Here is a 22,500-nt window from a genome sequence, read left to right as displayed (position 1 = left end):
TTACAAGAAGTTCTGATTTCTGGGAAAAAATTCTTCTGACATTTTGTGGAACTTTAATAGAGGTGTTATGAGGTGACTTTACAAATATGTAGCTGCAGTGTACGTTCTGATGTATCCATAATGGTTACATAAAGCCATAAACGTTACATAAAGCCACTTGTCAGTTGAGATTGCTAAGAATACAGTTGACTGATGAATGATTTGAATGTTTTGTGTGTGTGTGTGTGTGTGTGTGTGTGTGTGTGTGTGTGTGTGTGTGTGTGTGTGTGTGTGTGTGTGTGTGTGTGTGTGTGTGTGTGTGTGAATGCTCTCCACAGTGATCTGCTTGGCTTGGTCACATATCTGGATTGGGTAATGATTGTGGTTACCATCTGTTCTTGCATCTCCATGATGTTTGAGTCCCCTTTCACCAGGGTCATGCATGTGCCAACTCTTCAGGTATCAACATCAACAACAACATTAAAAAAACAACAGCTTACACTGACAATGTCTTTGGTCATTAATGTATAATACATTTGAGAGTTTTTCCCACTGATTGATTTAACTGAACATTTTCCTGCTGATTTAGCTCACAGTGAAATGAGTTTCAGCTCTTCATCGTCCTCAATTAGCACATCGTCTCACTGCAGAGACAGAGCTGATGGGAGTTATTTACACCGATTTGGCTGCTTTGGACAGCACTAAAGCTGTATTTAGCGTAATATTGCTGATTTTAAGAGCGTCGTTCCACTTATAGACACTAATGCTTTGAGCAGAGTGACCTCTTCAGCATCAAGGCTGATTTCTTTCTGCATGCTATTCAGAATAATATCAGCTCCAATTTTTATTCAGTTCCAAACCGCTTCGATTTCTCCTCCACAGATAGCCGAGTACGTGTTTGTCATTTTCATGAGCATTGAGCTGACCCTGAAAATCATGGCAGACGGTCTGTTCTTCACCCCTACCGCAGTCATCCGAGACTTCGGTGGAGTCATGGACATTTTCATCTATTTAGTACGGATCCGTTCCTCTCGCCACAGCTTCGGTCTATTTATAATGCATGTGAAAGCTCTCGTTCTCTGTGATTAAAGAGTGATGATTCGAAGCCCAAATGATCTCTTAAAGACAGTTCAGTAACGATTGTAAATGTAATATTCATTGAAATCACTGATAAAGCAGTAGAAGATGGATGGATGGACGGAAGGATGGATAAATTATTCGGAAGTATAAATGACTTCCTGTATATGTTGAGTTCAAGTACAAGTGATCTTATTTATGCAATCATTATTACATTGAAATGATATAAAATGTCCAAACAGTCTGATTTCACAGAATTTGGTACTTACAAATCATATTTACAAATGATCTAAAAGTAAAGATTATTATTTAATCAATCTAAGATATTTATTTATTGATTGATTGATTTTCAGGTTAGATGGATGTTCACAGGCCTGGCTCATTTTTGAAGCCAATTTTTATTCACCTATTTTATTTAATCACTCTTTGACACTCTGATGAACAGAGAGTTTAAATGTCATTTTCCCTTTACTCCTGTCTTAATTGCTGTCTCTGTCTCTCTCTGTAGGTCAGTCTGATCTTCCTGTGCTGGCTACCAACCAACGTGCCTCCAGAATCAGGTGCTCAGCTTCTGATGATGCTGCGCTGCTTGCGTCCTCTGCGCATCTTCAAGCTGGTGCCTCAGATGAGGAAGGTGGTGCGAGAGGTCCTCAAAGGATTCAAAGAAATCTTCCTGGTGAGTGCAGCTCATTAGGTTTTGACATTATCAACATACTTTTTGTTTAAGATAAGATAAGATATTCCTTTATTCATCCCACAATGGGGAAATTTCTCTAATGGGGAACTTAGTACTACATAACCAGCCAGTCCTTCTAAGATGTAAAGGGTTTTTTGTGATCGTTGCAAGAAAGTGCTTGATTGTGCTACAGCTTTCTCAGAATTTTCAGCAAAGTTAATAAAGCTGTTCTATGACTTCAAAACACTGATTTGAATGATGACCGAATAAAAACGAGCTCCTTATTTACATCCTAAAAAAAAGCCCAAAGGCCTAAAACACAGGCCAGGTTCAGGTCAAAAAGAAAATTAGATTTTACCAAGTATTATCTTATACAGCAGTGGCTCTGGCTGAGAGGCAGGGCCCAGGAGGCTTGGCAGCAGGAGTGCAGTTATCCCCTGATTCTTTCGCCATACCTGTGAGAGGACAAGAAACCGATGTTATTTTTGTAGTCAAAAAACAAACAAACAAATACTCACCTCCCTGAGAGCTCCACACCCCACTTAGCTTTATCAGCTTTTTATTTTATAGCTTTATTTAGAAATCCCACTTAGAGTTTTCTGCTCCGCTCTGATTGGCCGTCGCTCCTTTTTGCAGGCTTTTTCCCACTTCACCCCGCTGCCTTGTGCCTGCTGGCTATGCAAAAAATGCATGGTATTGAAATGACGCTGTCCTTTCAGCACCACCACGGTAGTAGCGAGACGAGCGCTAATCCGTCTTTTAAAAAAGTGCCGGCGCAATGTTCCGCTATCACACTTTCTAACTCCTGTCCAAATATGGCTGCATGCATTAAGTTACTCATCCAAACTATACGTTGTCTCTTGTTCACACAGGTGTCCATTCTTCTCCTGACATTAATGCTGGTCTTTGCGAGCTTCGGAGTACAGCTCTTTGCTGGAAAGCTTGCCAAATGTAATGATCCTGATATTATCGACGAGGTAGGACTGAATGCATTATTGTTTAGTACTGTATTAACATCTCACTAATGCACTGACTTGGATCTTTGGCTTTGTAAACCCTTGCAGAAAGACTGCCATGGCATCTTCAGAATTAATGTGAGCATCTCTAAAAACCTCAACCTAAGGCTCAGACCAGGAGAGACAAAACCTGGATTTTGGGTCCCTAGAGTGTGGTAATTACTTACCCGAGATTTTATATTGCTCAGTATTGGGTGTATTATTATAGAGGATATGACCATAAAAATATTGTGTGCGATTTATTTATTTATTTATGTTGTTGGGGAACAGATGACAGATTGCATTTAGATGAATTGCCACTCAGGGAGTGTGTGTCGTGTGTGATGAGTCTAGCTGTGGAGCCCTAATGAGTGATGTGACAGCACATGATGGATGTTGAACATTAAAAAAAAAAATTGCTCATAAGTGCTTGATTTTGTGATGCAGCTTACAGAGATTTTTGCTTTTTTTTTTTTTTTTTTTGCCAAAATTCTTCTTTTAATCTTTTCCCAGTGAAGACACATACGTAATACTTTCTGTGATAGCTGCTTTGACTGAAAGCTTGTTGTGATGATGTCACATGTAACGTCTAGGACCAAATCTGTGAAAATCTCCACAGGGTACAATGGAGTTGATCGATTTTGCGCTAATTTCTGCGATTTGCAAAACTGTGATATCCAGGGATGTGTTTCTATTTTTTCCTGACTATCTTTGTTTCCAGGGCAAATCCTCGCAACTTCAACTTTGACAACGTAGGCAATGCCATGCTGGCTCTCTTTGAAGTCTTGTCTCTGAAGGGATGGGTGGAGGTCAGAGATGTAATTATACATCGAGTGGATCCAGTAGGTTTCTACCTCAATATTAGGGCCTTAAACATGCCTGGAACAGACATTGAGTTATATTATACTTGTCTCTTATTACAGACTCATGGCATCTACATCCATGTCTTCGTGTTCCTGGGCTGTATGATTGGCCTCACGCTGTTTGTAGGGGTTGTAATAGCTAACTTTAATGAAAACAAGGTAAGCAAGGATCATTAGCTGTGTACTTCTTGACGTGGGGCATTGATCTAAGTGTACAGTTCTGTTGCGTGCCTTTTTTCAGGGTACAGCTCTGCTGACAGTGGACCAGAGGAGATGGGAAGATTTGAAGAGCAGGCTAAAGATTGCTCAGCCACTGCACCTTCCCCCACGTCCAGGTCTCTCTCTCTTTCTTTCTCTCTCTCTCTCTCTCTTTTTCTCTTTCTCTTCACCACTAATGAGTCATCCCCAAGCTCTCACTGAGAGTGCTAGAGTGCTTAATCAGCTCTCCTCAGATTCCAGGTAGTGAATAAAGTTGAGCACTCATCGCACCGACCTGAAGGCTATCCCCAAAGACAATTACACAACGAAAAGGAAAAATCCCAATAACCTTAAGTGTAACAGATGCAGATGTTTGCAGCATGCATTCCCATGGGCTCAGTGGAAGAGTTGAGTGAGCAAATCCCTGCCGTGTCTCCTCACACCGTGTGTGCTGATTGGTAGCAGAGCTGTTTGCAAGCTCACTGTTATTAAGACGCACTCAGCGACGCCTCTAACGCAGTAGTACACGAATAAGCATTGAGTTTTGACTGAAATCAGCATGATCAAATAACAATTTAGACAAGACAAGCTAGAGATGGTGACATGGTAAACCATCACAAATAGACAACAATGTCTACAAATAAGAACCTAATGATATAACACGGAGCAAACATGGATAAATCACCCCTCATGGTTTTCTTTATTTTCTTTATTATAATAGGTTCAATTTCTTTACATTCCTATGAATGTCTGTTAATAAAAAATGAAAAAAAAAAAATAGGGCATTCGTTCATTTTTTTAAGAGACACTACAGATCATATTGTTATGGCTTACTGATTGGTAGGTCACTCTCACTCACTTTCTACCACTTATCCGAACTACCTCGGGTCACGGGGAGCCTGTGCCTATCTCAGGCATCTTTGGGCATCAAGGCAGGTTTTGAGTTTTAATCCCAGGTCCACCAAGCTGGCCCCGCTGGGCCCCTGAGCAAGGCCCTTAACCCTTAATTGCTCATTTGGGTTTTAAATGAGTTGAGAAAAGAGTTGAAGGATGCAGTGGGAATAAAATACATTTTTCTCAGGGTGAGTTAGCCTGCCATTGGAAACCAGCAAGAAAACAATAATAAAAAATCAATACTCTAGAACTAGTGACACTACTGACGCTGTGTTCTGACTTCCTTACCTGGTGACTTGTGATGAATTCTTTATACATTTTTACTTCCTAATGCGCTGAGAGCCTGGATGAAACAACTGACATTTGAAAACAAACGTAAAAAATAAAGTAAAAAACAATCAGAAACTCTTTTAGGAAAAAAAACTGGTCTGAAGCCACCAGTGGGGAGAATCGTTACCCGGATCTATGCCATTGACTCGAACGCCCGCTGTAGCAAATCAGACCCACTTGCAAGATTCAGAGCATGCACTGCTTTATTAACATAACAAAAACTAACAATACTCTCATTAAACATGACAGAAACAAAACATAACTATGTTCACAACAGAAAACCTGGATATAACAACGTTCAACCTTAAGGCTCACGCACGACAACAATGATTCACGATAACAAAGACAAGAAGACAGGCATATACACAACAGTACATCAAGCTAAACAAAAATAAATGTGAGATGGCAGGAAAGCAGGATGTGGCACAGCTCACATGGTGGGTGATGTAATAAAAACCTGCCAGCCCCCTCTGGTGGTCTGGCAAGGAACTGTCCAGTATAAGGTCGCACACCTTTAATCTCATAATAAAGAATCTTGACTTGGCAACATTTCCCAATGCTTTCTTTCAAAAGGTCCATCAGTTTATAAGGCAATATCTTGTGCACAGCCTGCTTCAGGTCACCCCACAGATTTTTAGTGGGATTCATGGTCTATGGTCACGGTCAGATCTTAATAAAAGCCCTAGTTCTGGTTGAAAAAAAAAAAAACAGCCCTAAAGCCTGATGCTGTTGCCACCATGTTTATGTTTTTTTTTTAACCAAAATACCTTTTGTGATGATGGAATTGTTGTAGCGTTTGCGATGGGTTTCATCTGATCATGTGCTATTTTTATAAGCAGCTGAATGCTAACTCAAATTCATCATATTACCATTTTAATTTTTCAATTATTTTATTTTGCATTAAATTAAATTTTGACAGCAATAAAAAAAATATTTCTTCTTCAGAGCGCATTTTTTATCCGTTCGTAAAAGCATAATAATTGTGATTGAAGGCTGTCACAATTTGCATTAATTTTCATATGAATTCATGAGAAGCATAACCCATCAAGAGTGCACATCATTTCCCCATAACTAAGTCACCGACTCTAAAAGGGAACATTCCCTTTCAACTATCACTTGCATCTCTGTGTGTTTTATGCTTGGACAAGTGTATACATTTCAGTCTGCTTTTCCCTTTGCAGAGAACGGTGGTCTCCGTGCCAAGATGTATGACATCACGCAGCACCCTTTCTTTAAGCGCGGCATAGCAGTGCTGGTCTTAGCCCAGTCTGTGCTACTGTCTGTTAAAGTGAGTGACTGTCTCCTAATTCCTTATCATCCACCTGTACACTTTGGATACTCAGTGTCATTTTTCTGGTGTGCATTTCAGTGGGATGTGCAAGACACAGTAGTGACGGTTCCCCTGGCAACCATGTCTGTAATTTTCACGTTCATCTTCGTCCTAGAGGTAGTCTTACCTTCCGTTATACAACACAGTCTGTGTGAGTAATTGTTGTAGCTGCAGTGACCAAACATTTCAGCCATGACTGACAGTGATGTGATGAACAGGTCACTATGAAGCTGATAGCCATGTCGCCGGCCGGTTACTGGCAGAGCCGAAGGAACAGATACGACCTGCTGGTTACGTCGCTCGGCGTCATATGGATCGTCCTGCACTTTTCTATACAGGTAGAAGAAATAGGAGTTTATACAAGCGTTGTAATGTTCTGACTTTCATTCCAAATATATCTGTAAGAAGATTATGTGCTTCCTCAGAATGCCTATACCTACATGATGGGCACTTGTGTGATAGTGCTGAGGTTTTTCACCATATGTGGGAAACACGTGAGTAAAATCTGTTACAAAACATAATTTTGTGAAATACTGTAATATTTTGAAAGTACAAAAACGTGTGCGTATGTATATGTGTGTGTGTGTGTGTGTATGTGTGCGCATGCATGTGTGTATGGGTGCACACATATGCGTATGGTGTGTGTGTGTGTAGGTGACTCTTAAGATGCTGCTTCTGACGGTGGTGGTCAGCATGTACAAGAGCTTCTTCATCATAGTGGGCATGTTCTTGCTGCTCCTTTGTTACGCCTTTGCCGGAGTGGTGCTCTTTGGCACTGTCAAATACGGAGAGAACATTAACAGGTAACGGGTTTTTGCACATGTTTATTAAGCAGCGCCAGCATGTCAACGGACCCAAATGCAGGAAGCTTAACAAAAACAGGGATTTATTAACTTAAAAAAAACATAACACGAAACATAGACACCAGGACAAAACAAAAGACACCAGGACAAAATAAAAAAGGATTCCGTGCTGCACAAGGCAACGCGGCTTAAATAAATACTAATAATAATCATGACATGAGGGACAGGTGTGCAGAGGCGGGGAGGAAAAGACAAGGGCGGGGCAGACACGTCAACACAAAACGTAAACAAAAAAGCACATGGCCAGAGTCCTGACACAGCATGCTTTTAATGAGACTTGTAACACTCTGACACTTGTGGAAATAGCAGTCCTGTCTGGTGGCTTCGTCTAAAATGTTTCTTTTTTTAATATTATGGTGTGTGTTGTTGAGGGTTTTGTGTATCATATCACTGTAAGAATGTGGAATGTGAATGCAGGATGCTTGTATCTTACTCCTTTATTTCCCTCTCTGTCTTTCACTCTGTCAGACATGCAAACTTCTCCACTGCAGGAAAGGCCATCACGGTGCTGTTCCGCATCGTCACAGGTGAAGACTGGAATAAGATTATGCATGACTGCATGGTAAGCCAACGGTTATCTCCGTGCGCTCTCTCCAGGGTTAAGACCTTGAGATTCTCAGGATCTGTAGAACACTGCAGAGTTGATCATGTGTATAAATTAGCATGCACATAACTTTTAGAGAAAACCATCAGTCACTGAGATAGTTCATGGTTTATGATTAGACAGTAAGTGGCAGACCAAATCCTTAGGAAATTCCTTAGGTTTGTCCTGAGTTTCCTGTGTTGTGTGTGTTTACTGGGTTATTTCCACAGGTACAGCCACCGTTTTGCACGCCAGACATGCTCCGCTACTGGGAGACGGACTGTGGCAACTACGCCGGTGCCCTTATTTACTTCTGTTCGTTCTACGTCATCATCGCCTACATCATGCTGAACCTGCTCGTTGGTACGCTCCATTTCCCCCTAATCAATTTCCTGTCTCATTTCCTTCTCCGTCTGGCATTAGCAAAACCAGCTAATAAAATACAATAACACGCCTCAGTCTCTCCCCGATAGCTAGGGAATATTATTAGCACCTTTTGTCCTTGAAGTGATAAAGTTTCTTTCTCTTAGTGATACAATCATCTTTCCTGTTTGAGAATAGCACATATTAGGACTAGGGGGATGTCCCAGCAGAATGTGAATGAGCTTCTGTGTAAATTTGGTTCCAGTCCAGCCCTTTGTGTCTGCCCTCCCGAGAGGATGAGTCATGTCTGCGCTTTTTTATTTTGCAATACCTACACTTTCCCCAAGTTCTGCGAATGCAGATGGAGTTCAGAGAGCTCTTCAAACATTAACCGTCCCACTTTTTTCCCTTGTCTTCCCCCAGCTATCATCGTGGAGAACTTCTCTTTGTTCTACTCCACGGAGGAGGATCAGTTGCTAAGCTACAACGACCTGCGGCACTTTCAGATAATATGGAACATGGTGGATGACAAGCGGGAGGTAGGCTGGGGATGTTATATTGATTTAAGGTGCGATGTGTCAATGTCAGAAGGCGCACCCTCTAAAACCAACCCTGAAAATGAGAACTTTTGGAAGCGTTGACATTCTCACCTCTAAAGTAATGGCACAGTAGAGGAGGAGCTGGTGTCCTCATTAGCAGACTCCTTAAATGCAAGAGAGAAAGAGGTATGGAAGAACCTTAGTATATAACATAGCCAGTAATGAATAAGCCAGCTGTTCTGCGGTATAGCAGAATATTCATAATACCCATTAGGTAAAAGATATGAAATAATATAATAATTCTTATTAATTAATTTTATTGAGCACTGGTAGGGGGGCATGGTGGCTTAGTGGTTAGCATGTTTGCCTCACACCTCCAGGCTCGGGGTTTGATTCCCGCCTCCGCCTTGTGTGTGTGGAGTTTGCATGTTCTCCCCGTGCCTCGGGGGTTTTCTCCGGGTACTCCGGTTTCCTCCCCCGGTCCAAAGACATGCATGGTAGGTTGATTGGCATCTCTCGGAAAATTGTCCGTAGTGTGTGAGAGAATGAGAGTGTGTGTGTGTCCTGTGATGAGCTGGCACGTCCAGGGTGTATCCTGCCTTGATGTCCCATGACGCCTGAGATAGGCACAGGCTCCCCGTGACCCGAGAAGTTCGGATAAGCGGTAGAAAATGAATGTATGAATGAATGAATAGTAGAAGGTTAGATTAGGGTTTAGGTGGAGTCAGTGCATTGTTATTGGCCATTTTGTGATCTGATCTCAGGCAAGTGTGCCAGGTTGTTCAGTAATATTAGTGATGTGATGTGAAGTGCAATGAGGTGATGTTAAAAACAGGTGTTGCTCTGTTGGACAGGGTGTGATTCCCACCTCCAGGGTGAAGTTTCTGCTGCGACTACTCAGAGGCCGGCTGGAGGTGGATCTGGACAAAGACAAGCTGCTCTTTAAGCACATGTGCTATGAGATGGAGCGACTGCACAGTGGTGGAGATGTTACATTCCATGATGTGCTGAGGTAGGAATTCACCAGTCAGACGTCCGAGGGTTTTATTCATATTTAATAGACATATGCTTTAATTAAATGTCAGACCTTAAAAGCTTATTCATTTTCATTTTCATTCATTATTATTCATTCATTCCATTAAACAACTCTTCTCGTTTTTTTTGTTTTTTTTTGTTTTTTTGTTTTTATGGTTATGCCTTCATGTCCCAATAATTAATGATATTTATGCCCGTTGGAGTTTCTTGGCAAAAATAGGATTTAAATATTATAATAAAGAAAATCCTTCCCTTCCCGTCCCTTCTCGTTTCGTCTCGTCTCATCTCATACTTGTACTCATGTCCCTCTTGTAATCATGTCCCCATCACCTTTTCTCCACATTACAATATAATTTTTACCTCAGTGACGATAATACAATTGTTTTTAATCACATGCATAATTATCAAATGCATCATTTTCATGTTTTTTATTTTATTTTCATTTTAATCATTTTAAACATAATGATAAAGACTAGTCTTTCAAGAACCGAACCGCTGAATATTAAGAATTTCATCTGTCTGTACTGCTGTGAGGATTTTATTTGGCTAAACCGTGTGTGTCTGTCAGCATGCTGTCCTACCGCTCAGTGGACATCAGGAAGAGTTTGCAGCTGGAAGAGTTGCTGGCACGAGAACAGCTGGAGTACACCATCGAAGAGGAGGTGGCCAAACAGACCATCCGCATGTGGCTGAAGAAGTGCCTCAAGCGCATCCGAGCCGTAAATCACATGCACACAATACATGGTGTACGGTTAAACAAAGGTTGTGTATGGGTACTTTAATGGTGCCTCGAGTGCACCCTCAATGGGACAACAGTGACCCTAAGTACCTTCTGTATTTTAAATGGGATTTAGGAGTCTACATCATTCTTTAGGATCTGTAACTAATGTTATTTGACATACCGTTGTGGTCCCAGCCCACTGGCAGTTATTTGACACTGAGATCTCTTTATGCATACAGTTCTTTAGGTTGTTACCAAATTGCGTGTAACCCTTAATAATAAAAATAATATACTAGACTAATCTTTTTTTCACTTGCTTTGCTGTGCATTTGACAGTAAAGAAACAAACATGATTTGCGTATTCAGCTTGCATTTTCAATCCAAGGCAACTTAAGAGGTATGAACTACTGTATATGCCACTGATAGGCATTATAGGTGTGGGTGATTGACAGTATGTTATTATGTATATCGGTATAAATGGGATTGGTGAATTGGGTTCCATGGTTTCCTCCCAACTCCCAAAAGAAAGTGAACTTAAATTGAAGTGAACTTGCTATTTAAGTGAGTGAATGTGGAGCTCAGAAAATCAACTTAAGTCACAGCAACTTTCTGTGCGTAATAAGAGACAGACATTTTTAACCTTCAGACTTAACCAAATACAGCCTATATTAATTATTTCAGTCAAACTATTGACATCCCAGAAACTGTAACTGTGTTAATTCTCTAAGAAAGAAAGAAAGAAAGAAAGAAAGAAAGAAAGAAAGAAAGAAAGAAAGAAAGAAAGGGAAGGTTGGAAGGTAAAGGAAGGTAAGTAGGTAGGTAGTTAGGTAGATTGTGATTGATAGATAGATAGATAGATAGATAGATAGATAGATAGATAGATAGATAGATAGATAGATAGATAGATAGATAGATAGATAGATAGATAGATAGATAGATAGATAGATAGACAGACAAGATTATCACAAACACATTCCAGTGTAAAACCATGATGTAAATTCGTGTTAATGTGTATCGCACCGTTCCCTTTCTTTTCCCTCAGAAGCAGCAGCAGTCATGCAGCATCATTCTGAGTCTGCGTGAGAGTCAGAAGCAGGACCTACGTCGCCTACTCAACCCACCCAGTATAGAAACTACCCTGCCTAGTGACGAAGCCAACACCAATAACCAGGACAACCCTACTCAGCCTGAGGTACTCAACTTCTACTCACACATGCACTCACACACACTGCACTTCCTGCTGAGCAATAAGTGTACAATTTAATGGCTTTACCTGCTGCCATTCCTCAGCAGAACAGTGGCTTGCAGACTCTGCTGAGCCCTACTCTGTCAGACCGTAGCAGCTACAGGCAAGACTCTACAGATCGGCCCCAGAGGAAGCTGGGGCAGTGGAGACTGCCCACAGGTTAGCACCCCATGCCAAGGATCCAGCAATTAGTTCTCTCATTGGTGTGAACATGATGTAGTTAGAATGGATAATTACCAAATACAAGAATTTCAACAATTTTCCTTGTATGGAGAAAAGAAAATCAACTGACACTTACTGGACTTTTTAAAACATGTAAAACAACTATATACAACTATATACTGCAAATCCAACAACCATTTCACAACAGACAAAAGAGCACATTCTAGGTACTAATAAAATTGCCTGTATCCTTTGAATGTAGGAATTAAAGACAGTGATAAAAATGTTATAAATTTAAATTTGATGGTTGCTTAGAGTTAGAGGGCAATAAATCATTCATTTGGCCAGTATATGGGCTTCAGAAAAGACTTTCATTTTAATACGAATCAACAAAACGTTCAATTCCAAGCTTCTGTCAAAAGTAGATAAAAATATATAATATAATAAAATATTGGTAAAAATGTGTTCGCCTGCCATCTGACCTTATGGACCTTATGTGCACTTATGAAATCTACTTCTTAACCACATTCAGGTTCAAAATCATATTTGTGAATCATATTTGCTAAATATTTATATATATATACATATATATATATATATATATATATATATATATATATATATATATATATATATATATATATATATATATATATATGTAACCTAGTGAGCAGCATTAATGTATTCAATGTTAGAGATTTAAGCACTTATGTACGTCGCTCTGGATAAGAGCGTCTGCCAAATGCTGTAAATGTAAATATATATATATAATTCTGTACAAGTGTATCACAAATAATTGAATTTAAAATACACTGAAAAAGAGAGTGCTCAGATCAGGACACACGATTACACTGCAGGTTGTCTTTTTGTGTTTCATACACTTTTCTGCGAGTCCCTCTGAATGATGTGCTTGCTGTCTCGTTCAGGACGCACCAGCGTGAAGTCCATGGTGTGCAAGATGAACCCGGTAAACGACGAGGCCTCCTCGGGCTCAGAGGTTAAAAAGTGGTGGACTCGGCAGTTAACCGTGGAGAGCGACGAGAGCGGTGATGACCTCATTGACATTTGAGGGACCGTAGTTCAAGCGTACACACGCTTCAGCACCATGGTATATGCTGTCAGGATGAGCTCTTTCTGCTCGTTGCCCAGCTTTAGCTCTTTGCCAGAATAATGTCCAATAAAGGCTCCTGCCTGTTAGACAAATTGATGGCTACTGGTGAAGATATATGCATTTGAACATGCTAAAATATGCATTGTTGAAGTATGCACATGTGAAGAGAAATCTATTCCATTAAAAAAAAAAATTTTGTTTAAATATATTTTTTCTCCAATTGGCTTCCCAGAAACTTGGTTCCAAGGCCATTTTGAAAGCAAGCTTCCATTTGTGGTTTAATAGAGATTTATAAAAGACCTATTCACCTTTATGTATTATGAATTCATTACCATTAACGGAGTAAATGTGTGTTGATTTACACTCATCATAGTTTATTACCTAATGGGTCTTTTAATTTTTATTTTTTTAAAGCAAGCCGTTCTCGCTCGGCTACGTCTGAGAACACATCGTCGTTGGAGGAAGATCTCTGTAAGCTTTAGTGTTAGTAATGTAGCCACACAAAGAGTACTGTAGATGGTGTGAGCCCTCAGGAAACGTAACAGAACTGTAATTTGAGACCCTAATGCAATGTTTACGGCGACAGAGTTTTAGTGCCGATATGCGTTCGTCTATGTCTACTTTCAAGTCATACAGATTTACTCTGTCACTGTTTTGTCTTTGTGCCAGTGTTTTTCTCCTTTACTTTACCTCCAAGGCTGCTCCTGAGTTGCTGCATTTCTAAATGTCTTGTCATGTGTATCTGGTACAGTGAGCGATTGTCTTCACACTGCAGACAAGACCGTGAATGTACCTCTGTGTGTTCAGGCTATCTGTGCAAAATCTTACTATTAATAGTATTACAAAAAATCATATTAAGTTATTTAATAGATAAAATAAGCATATCATAAATCTATTTTGTAAAACCAAGCAGTTTATAGCTGTACTGTGATTTTAAATGATAAATAATAAAGCTTGATAATAATATGATTTTCTGTAGCAATGTTATTGTAATTTCCCGTTTAATAACTGATCAGAGACAAAGGTTAAAAATTCTTTATTTATGGTCAATATGTGGTTACTCCTTCACAGTAACACGATGCTCTTTGATTTTTATATTTAAAAAATAGTCATTGTGTTATATGAGTTTATTATATCTTTATTAAATGGAAAAGAAAGGGAAGAAATGACAACTATAATTAGGTCCTTTGTCCTTAAAGAGGTAGTGTAAAATTTTACTCTATGTGTTAATCTTTGTTTAACCAAAGAAGCAAACGTACATAGAGTGCAAAAGTGCATAACAGTTAAGCTTGTGTTAGGTGAATAAAGAGTTCCTCATGTTTTATGTAATTCTTCTATCATTCTGATGAATGAATACATTTACAGAGCTAGGTCCACAGCTCCACGGGCATGATACCCTCTTTAGAGTTCAAGGAAGGGAAAAGGTTTTCCTCAGACAGGAAATAGAAAGGGAACTGGACCAGGAAGCCCCGAACTTTCCTCAGTTCAGCGCAGGCCTGGATGGAGTCTTCAGTGGCCATGCAGGAGCGGGACATGTACTCCTTCAGGATCTTATAATTCAGCACTTTGTCCGTGGGTAAGCACCGGAATACCTGCTCACACAGCATACCACCAATCTGTAATGAACTCACCAACACTCAGTGCTGTTAGTACTGGCTCATATTTATAGGTGAGCAATATTGACCTAGGACTTAATACTGAAACTGTGCTCAGATCTCAAACATAGCTGAACACTTGTAGGTTCTTCAGTTAAAAAGAGTTTGCTGAAATCAGAGGTGTGTGTCAGGTGCAGTTCTATCCTCGAGCTAATTTTTTAAACCTGACATCATGTCAAGTGAGGAATAGAATTAAGTCCAACATCAAGTCCATGTTGTGATCACAATATTTCAGTTTGACAGTGTAAATAATGTTAAATGGTATTTTAGCTTTTGTACAGTGTTTGTCAAGTTAAAAATCATTTTAAAAAGCTTAATAGGTTTAAATATATATAAATATATATACACACATCATATAGGAATTGATATCAGCTGATATTCAAGGTTTCATTATAAATATAAGTATTAAAAACAAAAAGGTGGTGTCATTCCACCTCTACAAAATAATAAACAGAATAAAATTAGGAACTGCATTTAAACGGAGCCAATATTTCAACAGATGGATTCTTAATCAAATTCAACAAATTACACAAAAAAGGCAATTCAGTAAACTTTCAACTTCAAATAGCAAAATATAAATGCATTATACACACACACACACACACACACACACACACACACACACACACACACACACACACACACACACACACACACACACACACACACACACATGCACATATGTTATAATTTCCCTCCTATCCATCCATCTCCTTCCACTTATCTGGGTCAATTCAGCTTTCTATGACTTTTTATTATTTGTTACAGTTCTCTATTTATAAATCTAAATAAAATAAACAATTAAACAAATATATATATATTTTTTCAATATTAATATTACTGCCCTTATGAACTAGAAATGTTGGTTAATTACAGTGCACGATACATAATGATGACATCACCTAATAAATAACATCATATCAATTATACTCATATTATCATATATCCTGAATAGAGCTAGATGCGTTACTGAGCAGCCTTTTAAGTGAAAGTAACAGCAGAATCAATGAACTCATTTTACTTCACTGATGACACTGGGCCTATTCTAATACTGACCTAATGTTCTTACCTATTTAAGACCACACGCTGTGGTTGTATCACTCCATCACATTTTTATTTACCTTGTCATAAACACTGGCATTTTTGGCTGCAGTTACCATCCAGATCTCCTTGTAGAACCTGTCACTGATAGGATCACCGATATCCATGCTGTCGTCTCCCAGCAGTCCAAGCACAATCCTATGACATACACATGTGCTCATAAATCCTTTCTCAAAATAAATCTTATTAGCTCAACTCATCACAACCAAGAGTCATGTCTGTAAAATGTGTCCTGGTAAATACCTGCTTTATATTAGGGTTTTGTGGTAATATCCAAATACATATTTATATGGTCAAAGATGTTTTCTCATTAAAAAATAGAAGATTGAATGCACTGAAATCAGCCCACCTGAAACACTCCATTCGTAGGGACAGAGCAAACCTGCCAGCCTGGTAGCTCTGTCCATCCATCAGTGAGTCCTGGATCTCCATGTCCTCCACCACTACAGCCATCTCACTGTCCCTCTTCCCCAGCATGCTCCTGTCATTGATATTAGCAGAACCTGCATAAAACCACACATTTATAAGAAGAATTTTTATATTTCAATGATGTATCTGTAGATACATAGAGCTCGTGCATGACATCTCTTTGGCTCTGCTGCCATCTAGAGGTCTTTCTTAAAAAAATTCTTATTAGTGCTCAGGAGCCAAGCTGTGCAGATCCTGTATAATAATTAAGCTGACCTTTGCAGTAGGTCTGCTTATAATAGTCATATCAATCACAGTTCTTGAAGAAATATAATTAGGCATTAATAGAATATAAACAAATATAATTAGTATGTATATACAAATATAATATGTATATATTTATTAACATATGCACTTTAATGTCCTATTCTATTCTCTGTGTGTGTGTGTGTGTGTGTGTGTGTGTGTGTGTGTGTGTGTGTGTGTGTGTGTGTGTGTGTGTGTGTGTATCATTTGTCAGCAGCGTGACTGACCGATGATGACAGTACGGTCATCCACGATCATGAGCTTGCTGTGCACATAGATGAGCTCAGTAACCAGACGACCATCCAGATCAGCATGAGTGCGTAAACCACAGAAAGAGATGTAGTTGATCCAACAGTCAGCCACTACACACACACACACACACACACACACACACACACACACACACACACATTGTATGTGCACTTACAGTATTAAGAATTACATACAGTATGTGTTGGACATTTATCTTCAGAAAATTTAATTTCCAATCAACTATGAATTGTTCAGTTCTATCTATTAAACGCATTAATATAGAAGCTACATTATACACAGTATACATACATATAGTCAAAAGTCTTACACACGTAAAGTAATTCTGTAAAGTGAAAGTGCTTTTAAACAAAATCAACTATTTTTCATTAATCCTCACTGTAAAGAATTTTGTAAATAAAGTGCTTCAACAATTATAATGAATGTATATATATATATATATATATATAATTTATAATAAAATATCTAAATATAAAATATGTATTATATTTACAATAATATAAACAATTATAATTCATTCATTCATTCATATAATTACGTTTGAAATTACATTTAGGAAATTAAATGTAGCTCGACTATATCCTGGGTAAATCTTTACCAGTGCCATCAGATTATACTGTGTCAAGAAATAATGTTTTATTTCAACTGGAACGCGGCTGTGACTTTGGTATTTCTCTTACTTGATTCTGTCTCTGCTTAATTAATATCTTACGTTTTTCCTTTTATTTTCTTACACGTTTGTTCTAAATCTGAATCTGAATTTGAATGACACCTTAATAGAAAAATGAGCACAATATACAGTATACAGCAGTATATACAGTACATACGCATCCATTGTAAACTAAAGATATATGAACTGACGGGTGCCAAATTTATGGAAAAAACACGTTGCTAGACCACCACAAGCTGCATGAACTGTTTTAATGCACCTTAGAGATCTGATGTCTGTACTGACCATTAATAAAGATAAATAAGAAAAATATAAATATCCATCCATCCATTTTCTGTACAGGGTCTGTCAGGACAGGCAGGGATAACAAACACAATTTATTAACAACAACAACAACAACAAAAAAAACATGGCTAAACAGACAGGTAACGTAAACAAAGAAAAGAGGAGGACTCTACGAAGCTAGATGCAACATGGGGGAAATAAATGGCCATGAAAATGAACAGGCAATTAGGAACAGGTGAGTCCAAACGCAAAGCACGTCACAGCACATGGACAGAGCGCCACCTAATATACCAGCAGAGAACGTCCAAGCAGAGTCCTGACAGGGTCAAAGGATGCCTGGAGTCTATCCCAGGGAACTAGAAGCACAAGAGAGTAGGCAGAGTGCCACCCAAAAATAGGACACAATGTGGACAATCAAACTATAATGCATCTGGACTGGGGTGGAAACTGAAAAACCTGGAGGAAGTCAATGATTTAGGAGGCAAGAACTGAACCACCATGGAGGTTAATATAATGCATTGGGACTGGGAAGGAAACTTGGGAAGTGCTGGCTAAAATGGTTGTTGCTTGGAGAGTCATGGTTCAATCCCTGGAACTGCCAAGTGAAACGAAATGAAATCGGGAGCATAGAAGCCTTTATTATTGCCAAATATACATTACAGTGGAATTCTTTTCTTCACATATTCCAACTGTATGTTGAGGTCAGAACACAGGGGCGACTACTGTATGTTACACCTTGACCTATGGAGCAAGGAGGGTTAAGGCCCTTGCTTAACTGCCCAACAGTGGCAGCTTGGCAGTGCTGGGGCTTGAACACTGACCTTCCGACCAACAACCCAGAGGCTTAACCACTCGAGCTAACAATGCCTTTAACTGCTTCTCCTGTATCATAGACTCCCAGTGCTCTGACCTTAACCTCCAAAGATGGGAATTTCATTGTGCCAATGTGTAATAAAAATAAAGACTCCTGCTTCTTCCTAAGCACTAAGCCAAGCCTTGCCCCTAGAATAAATGTGTTTCCTTGGTGAATTGGTTACCGTACTGTGTACGCACATGCATATGTTAATAGTTACAGTGTGAAAAGATGGATCTCAATGGCATATAACTGTTGGATGGAGCCAGATATGCAGAAAATGCTGGCAAAGCAAATAAAGTGCAGGACCTGGAGGATTTTTATGAATAACACTGGTCTCCAATAAGAGGCTCATGAACAAAATGTTATTTTGAAATATGTAAACAACTGTTACGTGTAATATCATGTACAGTGCAGAACTCAATAAAAACAAAACACCGTTAAATGATCTCTGATTATTTTTTATATATTAACGATCTGTTGTTTCCACAAGGCATGTGTAGAAGATGTCTTTCTCTTTACAGTAGCTTGAGTATTGAGTCCAGACAGCCTAAAGTGAAAGATGTAAACAGCTTTACTTACTCACACGTTTGAGTCTGTCAATAATGGAGTGCTCTCCTCTGCACATGGTCCTGAAGGTACATAGACAGCAGCGTGAATGTCACTATTACATATCTCCATGCTCCCGAGTCCACCTGTCTCCCCCTTCCCTTTCATCATTGGCCAGTAATGGCTTCTGTGTAGCGTGAGACCTGTTGTTTCGGCGTTACCCGTGTATAATTGTCCGGTCTGCCTCTAAGCGTTTAATTGAAGCAATTTGGTGATTACAGATGAAGCATGTGTCACTGATTACCTGTAATTAAAGTGCATGATTGCCTTGATGGCTTGTCCCCCTCCAGAGGAGATGTCACCTTCAAAGCCGGGCAGCAAAGGCATCACCACGTACACCCGGAACTTTTTCTTCTCTCTACAGGACTGAGACATGATCAGAGGCACGAGCAAGCTTCTTGGCCTGTCTGACAAGTGTCTCACACTGTGCTGGTGTGTGTGTGTGTGTGTGTGTGTGTGTGTGTGTGTGTGTGTGTGTGTGTGTGTGTGTGTGTGTGTGTGTGTGTGTGTGTGTGTGAGTGAGTGACAGAGATAAAGAGAGGAACATATGTCCACACCTGTATGCCCGAAGGATTCTCTCAGTCAGTGCGTCTCCGATGCTGTTGTGGACGGTCTTGTCAGAACAGCTTATGAAGAACTGATTCTGTGACACAAATACGTTTGTATTGTTTGCATAGAAATAGCTACTGTATGTACATATGGTTTCAGTTTTAAACCTGAATTCTACCTCTATGTAGATGTAGTGTTTGCTGTTCTGTATGGCTGAGATGTAGGCCAGATGAATGGACTCTTCATGCACCTTTGTACCGATGGACCACTGGCACACTGATCTCAACACCTGCCATTTAATCCAAAGAAATGGATTTTATATTACAGCTTGCTCTTGCACATGTAGGCAAATTTGTAGCTTTTATCTTAGTCAGAAGAGAAGTTCATTGTTCATGGTGCCAGTCCTTACTTGTACGTTGGCCTGCGTGTATTTAACCCAGAGCTTGGGTGGCTTGCTGGGTTCGTAAAGAGACTTGGGCACCAGGCAGGGATAACACGTCGCCCCCGACCGCTTCTTCACCAGCTAGAAAATAAAGGAGAGCTGATTAAAATCAGACAGCATGTCACTTGTCGAATCCCCAATCACACCTTTAAAGAGCGCTAATTACTCCAACACATCCATGTAGCCCACCGTGCTGACCATCGACCCCGGCCCACTGGCTGAGCACCTCATGAGGCTGAGAACTCCCTTCAGGTTGAATAAAAGTTGCCGTGCTCCCTCTTTGTCCTTAACAGTGCTCTTGATTACAATAAATGCAAGGCCACGAGGCTAAAGACACTTTCAAACTGCATTTTTAATGACTATTGTCCTTACCAGACGACACTCAGACTGTTTTGATCCGCACCACTGCTCATCTAAATCTTAACTGCTGTTGGTTTAAATGATATGTTCTATTGTTGTTCTCTTTATCATGTTTTAATACACAAAGCAGCTGTAATGCTTTTGCATTTTAAATTCTCTCGACGTACAGTATGTGTATCAGTTTATACAGGAGTGTATCATAACCGAGGTACTGTTACTACATTTGGATCATCTTTCAAAAGAATTTGCTCAAGTCAGATATAAACTTTATGCTAAAAAAAACTATTTGTTTTTACAGTTTAATTATCCGGTCACGTTGGGTCTCTGTAATGTGTTTTTTCCTCTCCGCACATTTCACACTTAAACGCTTTCACCCCTCTTGGAGGAAATGCTCGGCGTGCAAATTAGCAAGCTGTACTGCGTGTCAACATTGACCGCAGGCTAAACAATAATCTGGACCTGGTGTTTTTAAACAGATGGTTACTAATACAATAAAAGTATTGAATTTATTTTAGCAGCAGGCATCTCAGGCAATTAACAACTGGCAAAATGTGTTGATTAAAACCTATTGAATCCTGAAGGGAGGACTGATCTTAACCGGACTTGCAGGATGTTGGCAGGCATCCGAGAGGCAGCCCAAACGGCTCTGACCTTGACAGAGATTCACAACATCCAAATCGTCACAGCCCCAAAAATAGCTTGTGTGTGTGTGTGTGTGTGTGTGTGTGTGTGTGTGTGTGTGTGTGTGTGTGTGTGTGTGTGTGTGTGTGTGTGTGCCCGGCTTGGCATTGTCTCTATTTTGAGAGGCATTTATGTGTGAATAGCTATTGCTCAGGAGGGAGAGAGGAGTGTGCTGGTTTTTGGGTAGCATTATCTGTGTTCTTGTGTTTGTCTATCATAAAGTATCAGTTTATATCTCTGACAGAGCTTTGATAGCACAATGCTGTAATTTATGATGGTTGATGTCAGTTTTGGACTCTACAGTGTGCGAATAAAAGAACCATTATGTCTTAATGGAAAATCCTGCCACAATGTCTAAGGAAGAAAAGTAATTGAAATAAAAAGTCAACAAAAAGCCCATGCACCGAAATGTGCTAATATAGTACGTATGTCATACTGTTGCATACTCTCATTACTGATTGAATTGTTCTCACTTTGACATTTTTTCTTTGTGGCGTGATGAATACAGAAAATAGCTGAGTGTCGATCTCTAATCAGCACCAGTCAACTGGCACCAAAGGAAATAAATGAGAGTGCACTGTCTTTGAGCGCAGAATTCTCATTTCCCCTAAACACCTCATCAGAAGCATTCAGCCGCCTTTTGTTTGGCCTCCTGCGCTGTGCACACACCTGGCTCCTTCCACTTTAATTATTCACCAGGAGAGTGTCTGATCTGTAGCCAAGCCTGAAATATGACTGGCATATTGCAAAGGAAATCATACAGGCCTCAAACCAATTCAATTACTGAACAATCAGAGTAAAAAGGCCTCTAATTGCTTTAAAAGGGAGCTGGGAGAGCAGACTCACCATTGAATGCTGTCGGCATTCAGAACAAGACACAATGCACAACTGCAGGGGGTGCTAAGCTCAAGCTAATAAAGATCACTTCAGAAAAAGACTACAAGAGGTTGGGGGTGGCTGAGAGGTTCATGCATGTTTTTGATCTTTAATTCTGGTGATTTTTTTTAGTTTATATCGCTAACTTTTTTTATGAGCATTTGCACATGGACGACAGTAGTGTCACAGAACGGATCGTAGATCGATTCAGAATGAATAGAAGATCTGTTGTTTAAACCAGAGCTCCGAAAAGTTTTTGCAGCCATTGAGCATTAACTGATAAATGATCCTGATGACCCTTTGGTATACTTTTTTTTAATAAGCATATTTCTACTGCAGCATTCTAACTCCATACTTAATACTCCAATATTTAGCTTGACACTGGTGAGTTGTGATTTCCACTCTCGATTACCAAAATAAAATAAAATAATATCAAATGAAATTAGATTAATTGCAGACCTCCTGGTGAT

At 39.6% G+C, this 22,500-nt stretch overlaps 2 protein-coding genes across 10 annotated transcripts in view; one reads left to right on the top strand and one right to left on the bottom strand.

The window, feature by feature from the left end:
* The window catches only part of nalcn (sodium leak channel, non-selective), an 89,653-nt gene extending 75,719 nt beyond the window's left edge, over nt 1-13,934 (top strand). For 3 of the 4 annotated variants that reach the window (XM_027166020.2, XM_027166022.2, XM_047814940.1), the window contains 21 exons: nt 318-438; nt 862-993; nt 1,565-1,732; nt 2,605-2,709; nt 2,797-2,903; nt 3,449-3,569; nt 3,651-3,749; nt 3,832-3,925; nt 6,194-6,300; nt 6,382-6,459; nt 6,561-6,680; nt 6,768-6,836; nt 6,997-7,145; nt 7,674-7,767; nt 8,019-8,151; nt 8,575-8,690; nt 9,545-9,702; nt 10,294-10,444; nt 11,489-11,638; nt 11,737-11,851; nt 12,781-13,934. In XM_027166020.2, the coding sequence (XP_027021821.2) occupies nt 318-438; nt 862-993; nt 1,565-1,732; nt 2,605-2,709; nt 2,797-2,903; nt 3,449-3,569; nt 3,651-3,749; nt 3,832-3,925; nt 6,194-6,300; nt 6,382-6,459; nt 6,561-6,680; nt 6,768-6,836; nt 6,997-7,145; nt 7,674-7,767; nt 8,019-8,151; nt 8,575-8,690; nt 9,545-9,702; nt 10,294-10,444; nt 11,489-11,638; nt 11,737-11,851; nt 12,781-12,923 (2,530 nt within the window). In that variant the 3' untranslated portion in view covers nt 12,924-13,934. The remainder of the gene's footprint in view (nt 1-317; nt 439-861; nt 994-1,564; nt 1,733-2,604; nt 2,710-2,796; nt 2,904-3,448; nt 3,570-3,650; nt 3,750-3,831; nt 3,926-6,193; nt 6,301-6,381; nt 6,460-6,560; nt 6,681-6,767; nt 6,837-6,996; nt 7,146-7,673; nt 7,768-8,018; nt 8,152-8,574; nt 8,691-9,544; nt 9,703-10,293; nt 10,445-11,488; nt 11,639-11,736; nt 11,852-12,780) is intronic. The other variant, XM_027166018.2, reaches the window with a different exon arrangement.
* A 79-nt stretch (nt 13,935-14,013) lies between these two features.
* The window catches only part of si:ch211-168k14.2 (phospholipase D1), a 25,137-nt gene continuing 16,650 nt past the window's right edge, over nt 14,014-22,500 (bottom strand). For 3 of the 6 annotated variants that reach the window (XM_047814941.1, XM_027166025.2, XM_047814942.1), the window contains 9 exons: nt 20,081-20,194; nt 19,850-19,960; nt 19,680-19,765; nt 19,367-19,480; nt 19,096-19,145; nt 16,663-16,797; nt 16,071-16,224; nt 15,742-15,859; nt 14,014-14,557 (listed from right to left, as the gene is read on the bottom strand). In XM_047814941.1, the coding sequence (XP_047670897.1) occupies nt 14,333-14,557; nt 15,742-15,859; nt 16,071-16,224; nt 16,663-16,797; nt 19,096-19,145; nt 19,367-19,480; nt 19,680-19,765; nt 19,850-19,960; nt 20,081-20,194 (1,107 nt within the window). In that variant the 3' untranslated portion in view covers nt 14,014-14,332. Of the gene's footprint in view, nt 14,558-15,741; nt 15,860-16,070; nt 16,225-16,662; nt 16,798-19,095; nt 19,146-19,366; nt 19,481-19,679; nt 19,766-19,849; nt 19,961-20,080; nt 20,195-22,500 lie in introns of those variants that run through there. The other 3 variants (XR_003443723.2, XM_027166032.2, XM_027166031.2) reach the window with 3 other exon arrangements.

This window comes from Tachysurus fulvidraco, chromosome 6 (assembly GCF_022655615.1).
Source record: "Tachysurus fulvidraco isolate hzauxx_2018 chromosome 6, HZAU_PFXX_2.0, whole genome shotgun sequence".
NCBI classification, from domain to species: Eukaryota; Metazoa; Chordata; class Actinopteri; order Siluriformes; family Bagridae; genus Tachysurus; species Tachysurus fulvidraco.
Note: the sequence above shows the minus strand (reverse complement) of the source record. Positions and strands in the feature narration are given on the sequence as shown.